Genomic DNA, 8,114 nt, shown 5'->3' on the forward strand with positions numbered 1-8,114 from the left:
TACAGATGATTGAATATTAAAATTAACAGATAAGTGCTTCCATTAGAGCAAGATTTATCTCTTATATCGTCTATTTTGAAATAAAGAGATGACAGTAAGGGTGCAAGATAAAATGCTAAAATATTATAGTACAAATAAAGGGAAAATCTTTGTTCACTGAAACATCTTGTTTGGCTGGGAATTTGAAGGAGATCATACAATTCTGTAATAATAAATTCTTAAATATTTTTGTAAAGATATAAATGCTTTGTTGCAGTTTTCACATTAAATTTCACATCATATCAGGGTATTCATGTGGTCTAGACATCACTGGGGAGAGATCTGCCAGGATGACCTCCTTCTTCCAGGAGATCTGCAAAGCAACACCTGAGATACCTGTAGTGTTGAGACCACAGTCTTCTGGTGACTGGACACAGAGTAGATAGGAATTTGCTACTAGCTCCGTCATAGTTGGTATAGCATTTCTGAGTTTAGAAAGTAGGCTTTTTCCTTTAGTTTGAGTTGCCTATGTTCACCTTCTGCTGATAGTGAGACACAAACTGAGGTAGATTAAAGGTTTCTAGAACAATGGATTTTTCTTATGAAAAACCTACATTCAACTACACTGAAAATTTCTTGTTCTAGTGTGCACAGAAATCTACTCACTCTCCCTCAAAGTCTTCAAAAGCTCTAAAAAGAAATACAGCAGTATATACTCACTAAGGTGCTGGAAAGCTTCACTTGTGCAACACTAGTACTTCTATCACATCTCAGAAGATTGCAGAGGCAAGTATTAAATTCTTCTCAATTGACTCACTCAAGGCTGAACTAAAAGTATTTTTGTCTGAACTACTCATGTAACTATTTTTTCAAGCAGAGTAATTCTTGTTGCCTAAGACATGCCTAAGAGGACACTGGCTAAAGGAAAAGGGAAGAAGGGTCAGGTTTTTTTCTGAAACCAAAGTAACTTGCTTAGTGTCTCTACAGCAACTTGAAACACATTGAGGTTTTTCATGACATGTGGGCATTTTCTAAGCATGCTGATTTCCTGTTCTGACTGGGCAGTGAAGAGCAACAGGTTCTGCTAAAAAAAGAATTACTTTTGTCTTCCTCTTACTTGCTTTTAGCAAAGAACACATGAAAAAATACTTTCAGAATTGAGGACATTGTTTCTAAAACACAAATGAACGTCATTTCATTGCACGTAGATTTCTGTTCAGAATACAGCACAAATAAGACTATAAAAATGCAATGGATTTTTTTTTCCCCCACTAACAAATGCTCTTCATGTTTCACATGAGGAAATGGTGGCTCCATTACAACTAACTCCAGTGAAACAGGTTCTTATTTGCGAGAGTTGTTACTATCATAAGAGGCATCATAAACATTTATTGACAGCACATACATCAATGGGAGAAGAGAATCCTGACTTCTAAGGACAGTGGCACAAATCCAAATAGCCCATCAACATCTAATGCTTAGGCAGAATGCACATTAATAAGCCTGTAGTCACATTTCTGAGCTCTTCCTTCTCCAACCCCAACAGCTAAAAAACTCTGAAGACATCTGCAGTTCACAGTCACGACAACTTCTGACAGTTCTTTCACTGTACATACAAAAAATCTCCATTCTAACACTTATGTTTGACTGGTGTCTGGAAGGAGCCCTGTTCTCTTGGGGTTACAGTCCTGGTGTTTTTTAAAATGTAGCCAGTCAATTCCAGCACAATTCGGATCCCTACAAAACATAACAACAGGAGGTACTGCTATCTTCCAAAACATTTTTTAACAGTAGTAGCATCAAGAACATTGAAGCAACAACCAAATGGTGCCAAATCTTCGTTTTGGCAGACAGAATCCGTATCAGTCCAAAAAGCATTCTTACAGTCTCTACCACCCAAACAAAAAAATTTTACTGGCTGTTGTGACAAGGATTGTTACAGACCATGTTTCACAACTTCATTTTGGTTTTGTAGACTGGTAATGGCTGTCTAGGTTAGGTTAAGACTCCAGAAATTCAGCTAGGTACACAGCAGCCATTACCTTAGGAGTTACCATAAAAAATTGAATCAAAAAGCAAGGCTGCTCAAAATGAAAGGCTATAAACTGAAACCTCTTTATATGGAAATTAAGGATTTCACACCTTTTTGATGGTGCTGCATGGGTCATCACATCAGGTTTGGATTCTCTCTTCATAAACAGAACTTTCTTTGAAAAGCAACAATTTTTAGGCTGTTAAGACAAAAATTCCTGCATTCCAAATGCACTCTTTTACTGTGCTCTGAAATTACACACAATATTTACTGTTCTTCGGTACAAAATGAAAACAAACAAACAAAAATCTTAATTTTTAAAAGCCATCTTTTTTTTTTTTTAAAAAAAAAGATTTTTGCAAAGAAGGAAGCCAGCAGTGAAATATCACTTGTTCTTCCATTTCATGCTATTGCAAAGAATTACAGACCTACAGAAAACATAAAGATAATAAATTCCTCTAAATAAATGATATCTTCCTTTCATCTGCTCAGATTAATCAGAAACGAACAACTTCACTGAAAGTAAATTTAAATTAATAGGCATATTAGAGACACACCAAGGTATACAAATTTTCTATGACATACACTTTAAAACAAAAATTTTAGAAGAAACTGAGAAACTAAAATTGTTACATAAGGCAATGCAAAGAAGGTTGAGTTACTGATTTTAATTTTCATGCAATCTATGTTTGAGTACTTTTTAATGTTTTCATGAATGTAACCCAAATAGCAACCAATAACTCTTTGGCATATCATTACAGACTGAAATAGCTATCAGTTCTCTCCTTTGGTCAAGTCTCTATTTTTGCTCATAAGAACCATGTCCCACTTTTTTCTGCATCCAAGTGAAAAGTCAAATGATTCCTTGCTTTCTAAATGACCAAAATCTCTGAGGGTAAAAAAAAATTCTACTATTACATGCCTCATTGACTGGGCAGAAAAAAAGAAGTCACAGCATTCTATAGCAGAGAACAATGAAGGAAATGCTTGCTTTAGGAATGCTGTGAACTTATTCCCACTCCTAAATCCAAGGGAGTGTTTGTTCTTGACTCTGCTTTGCCTTCTCAGTGATAACATCTTCCCTGATGCCAGAAATATTGACACTCCAGATCAAGCTCCAGCTATTATTCCCTGTTTGTCTGCCCTTATGACCATCAATCTTGGAATGCTATTAAAAAGACTATTCATTATCACTTCAAATATCTACAGCACACTGCACATGTTCCAAGTTGCAGGGCAATAAAGAGTGAACTTGGTGCCACCTGTAAAAGGATCATACAAAGGAAAAAAACTGACTGACTGCAGTCCTCATTGACATAATTTCTTCTCCCCTGTTTGTAACACATTCAAAGGTGTTTCAGAAATGTCAGCACACTGCAGAGTTTCAGAGCTAGCTCAGCCACACCCTATTGCTACCTACAGTGGAACCTAAAACTTCATCTCCTGATAAGGCTATTGTGGTGTGCTGCACAGTGATGAAACACCTTTGCAAGAAGGATTTCATCATTGTAGCCTATTTTGCTGGTATTGTTCGGCCAGCAAAATATACTGTGCTTCACCAAAACCCTAAGAATTAGTTTTGCTGTATAACTCCACCTGCAACAAGGGATCTTCTCAGCACAGGGTTCACATCTTCTCTTTACATCTTTGACCCACTCTTCTGCTGAAACACACAGCACACAGGTAGCCTTAAGAAGCCACAGCCCTACTGCAGTTGTCTGCAATTGGCGCCTAACCATGCACCTCACTGAAGATCAGAAGACTACTCTCCCAAAGAGCTGTGGGTATCATCCAGGCTGCTATGGAGGGGAATACAGCATCTCCAGAAACATGGCCATTGTCTGTATTTTGCCATTTATCATGGAAATTTTTTAGGACCACCAAAGCGTAGCACCTGCTTGGCATTTTTAAGGTGAATTTAATAATTAATTAATATCCCTGAATTAAGGTAATGTTTAGTAGGATTGTTTTCATCTTGTCTGACGTGGAAAATGTCCAGTTCCATTTATAGATGCAAACATAATGGTGATAGATTTTTATGAAGAATACTCTACAAGGTCAGATAAATCACTTGGCTCAGTATGCACTCCTGTAGTGGTAAATTCCTAGAGGAAGATAATAAGGTTAAACAGACTGCTACAGGTATAGGAAATACATATTTTTGGTCAGACAAAGACAACAAAATTCTCACAGACAACTGCACTTCAAAACCTGTTATTCTGAAATGGTGTTAGCAGTGTTAACTTTGTGACATGTAAGAGACAGTTTAGACTAGTCTAAACTAGTTTTGTCCTCTTTAGTATACCTTGTTGTATACTGAGGATATTCTTAGGATAATAAAATTATTCTTAGCTTTCCTTTACACAGCTGTTCACATTTTATGTGAACTACATATGGCTGTGAACACATATAAAAGTTTATAGAGACTAAATTGTTAATTATGAAATGCTTTCACTCATGATTTCTTTAGAGTTGCATTTTTAAGTTTAACAGTATTTCTGAATATTGCTTATCTCCTTTCAGCTTCAGAATTAATTCTATTTAAATCTGCAGGGATGCTTATAGAAAATTAAAAAGACACAAGGGTCTACAATAGATACTGAAAATATCAACTCTGCTAAAAAATAACACTCTCTCACTCAAGCCCATCCCTGTGGTTAAGAAATTATAGCTCAGGGTTTCACTTCTTTGAAGAAAAAATAACTTCCTTTTTTTCCCCCAAAGAGAAGCATTTTGACCACACAGAAACCAATGTATGCAAGAGGCAAACTGGAAAAACTTCAAGTTTTAATACATGATCAACACCATGACTCAGCTGGCATAAAATTGATTTGGTAAATGTTAATACAGAAAGCAGTAAGTTTTTAGAAAAAAATGGGAAATTAAAAGAAAGGGTTTCTGATTTATTTCAGTTTACTGTTCCTATTTTAAAGAAGTCACAGAGCAATTAAAAGGACAGGAGGTATGATAATGCTGTAATGGCAATCTACAACAACAACAACATTCATCAAAGTGATGAAACCTCACCCACGCTATAGGAAGATTAATCTGTGACAAGGGAAATCTTTGGTACCACAAACGTTTGTAACTTTTTTTGCTACAAATGTAACAAAATGTATAACAATTTTAAAACATTTTTTTTGTTACAACAGAAACAGAAGCAACTAAGCCAATGATCCTTTAGATGTGATTCCAAGGAACAGGGAGTACGAGGTTGAAAATGTGAAGACAAATGGTGACTTGGGTGAGGGTAACTGTGAAATAGAAAAAATTCAAGGACTGACTGAAGGAAATAGATTTCAAGAATAAGATGTCAGTGTGTCAGTACACTCAAAGTATAAGGTAAGACCTGATAGGAATTAACTCCTGGTAAGATTTAGAGTCGCTACCGGTTCCTGGCAATTAAGATTGAAACATGGAAAAATATGAAAGTGTGGGTCAACTGCAGCAAATCACCTAATTGAAAGAGTTGGTACTGAAGAAGCATACCAATACTGCACTCACTCTCGGGGTTTCACTTTGGAACAACTTTTAAGAAGTCAAAGATAGTTAAGTGCTGAAGGAGACTATGTAGGTAGGCAATGAAACTCCTCTCAGGAATTATACAGCTCTAAGTGATTCTTTTTGGCTGTAAACTTAAGCTTCATTTCTAACCTTATATAAACACTTATATTTGTGAGGGGGGAAAAATGGCTCAGTGAAAATACTGATTTTTTTTCCAATTAGGATTTTCCAAAAGCAAAACTTTTTTATTAGAAGATTTTTACTGTCTCTAATTCTCATGAGGTGCAGGCTATTAGTCACTATCCTAAATGACAGATTTGCACTCAGAAAACAAAGACCATGAGTTCAAGCAAACACAGAGAGCAGCAAACACAAAATAGCATTACCGGGGGAAAAAAAAATGCCTTTGGTTGCTGAACTGCAAATCAAAGCACTAACGCTGTCCATGCAAAAACTGACAGTTATGGATCCCAACAGTTGTCAACACAGGCAGTTTCTTTGTATTTTTACCACCTTGGTAGTTCAGCATATTGGGTCCAGGTGGCCAGATTTTGGCAGCAGGGCAAAGCAGTGCTCTGGGAGGGTCACATCATTAGCAAAGGGCAGAAAAATGCCTGGTAGGTGGTAGTAGTGGGAAAAAACTACCCAACACAAAACAGAAGCAGCAGCCAAATACCAAGGACAAAGTAGGAGCCAGGGAGGAGGCATTCTAGGCACTGGAGCATAGAGTCCCCTGCAGCCCCAGAGGCCATGTTGGAGCCAGTGTCCACACTGAAGCCCTCCAAGTAGATGCATGTTTCCTGAAGGGTATTTCCTCTGTAGAGTCCACATGACAGACAGAACAGCATGAGGAGGGAGTGGCAAAGAGAAGCTGTTACAGATTGACCGCAGGTCCCTCACCCATCCTCTCTCCTGCTGCTTGGTATGGATAAGAGTTTGGTGTGAAGCAGTGACGCTGAGCCTGTGAAAACTGGGGATGTGTGAGGAGAAGGTGTTTTTTTATATTTTTGTCTTAGTTTCTTACTTTCCAGCTCAAATGAATTGATAATAAATACGTTACTTTTGCCCAAGTGCCATCTGTTTTGTCCATGGTAGATGATCTCCTTGTCTTCATATTGACCAATGAACTTTTTCATCCTCTTCCATTTCCCTCTTTTGCTGCAGAGGGGCAGTGTTGACAGCAGCTTGGAAGAACAAGGTAAAGCTACCACTGTCACTTAGCACTGGTTATCAATTATGAAACAAAGTTCAATGAACTTTTCTTCATATTGAGTTGTTTCTCCAATGCTCCCTTTTGACACATACCTAGTACTTGATTAAAAAACAATTATCCATGCTTTTGCTATGGTTTCCCTTCTGTAGTTAAGTGAAAACTTTATCTCAGAGACACCTGCTTAGTAAAGGAAATTTTATGTCATGTGTATCATGCTAGACTGTGAATGACCCATCTTTTAGGGTATACTCTCATTTGAGATTCATTCAAGGCAACTGTGTAGTAACACTAGTGGGGAAAAGCAATACCACAGAATAAAGAACTCACAGAAATTTTCCATTGTTCCTTGACCCAATGAGGATACGGTGTTCTGAATCTTCTCGAGAGATCCTCCCATGGAACCATGGCATCTTCTCATGGGCAGTAGTGGCAATCAACTTCTCCAGCTGAGGCTTCTGACTAATGATAGCCTGTTCAAGAGCATGCCCCTAGAGAGTGATAAAAACACAGCAAGACAGTCAAACTGTCTTCTGCAATATAAACATGACAGGTAGACTTCCAGTATTGAGTTGCTTTTGGGATATCCAAAATCTGCACATATTTGTTGTATGTGAAGAAAAGATCTGGTTACTATGAAAATAGTAAAACAGAAACTAGCGTATGGTCATTTAAACATCACAAAGCTGGGATTCTTCCTTTACCTCTGAGAAACAAAAGGAAAAATAATGGTCAAATTAAGCCCTTAATACATCAGTATTTCAATTGAACATATTTTTATGCTAATGAGACACAACTAAATACACTTAAGTGTCACTCCGAGATGCCATACCATGCCTCCATATTACACATCCTATGGCAGTTTACTTAAATAAACTGAACATCCTTTGCATGGTTGCAGTATATCTATGTTGAAGACATCAAGGCAAATTTCCAAAAAACAGGCAGGACAGTGTCAGTTTTAGAGTGAATTATGTTAATATTTCTGGTATAATTTAGACACTTCTAAACCCATCTATAACTTGTGACTTTTGAATTTGGCCCAGAGTTGAGGGCAAAACCCTCTAGTTCCATCAGTTTTCAACTTGAGTTCATCAGTTTCCTTCTAGATTGGGCTCAGACTCATCAGAATAAACTGTAAGCCTCAGCACTTGTAGTAACTATAGTATAAGTTTTAGCTTTTCCAGTTCGCGCATTGCTTCACGTATTTTACAGAGCAGAACACTGAGCTATCACCTCATACCTAGCATAACTCCAGGAGTTCACAATGGCAACTCACAGCATCCCAAGGTAGGATAATATTTCTAGTCCAGTCTCTTACATGCTAAGACTAGCTTCTTCACGGTCATTCTAAGCAAAAAATCCAGCCTGTCTTCCTCAGTACGGATC

At 37.5% G+C, this 8,114-nt stretch overlaps 1 protein-coding gene across 1 annotated transcript in view; it reads right to left on the minus strand.

Moving 5' to 3' along the window:
* The window catches only part of SYK (spleen tyrosine kinase), a 36,037-nt gene that overhangs the window by 26,937 nt on the left and 986 nt on the right, over window positions 1-8,114 (minus strand). Inside the window, 1 exon segment of the mRNA XM_010002535.1 lies at window positions 7,056-7,216. Within this exon segment, the coding sequence (XP_010000837.1) occupies window positions 7,056-7,216 (161 nt within the window).

This window comes from Chaetura pelagica, unplaced genomic scaffold (genome assembly GCF_000747805.2).
Source record: "Chaetura pelagica isolate M959 unplaced genomic scaffold, ChaPel_1.0 scaffold927, whole genome shotgun sequence".
Classification (NCBI taxonomy): Eukaryota; Metazoa; Chordata; class Aves; order Apodiformes; family Apodidae; genus Chaetura; species Chaetura pelagica.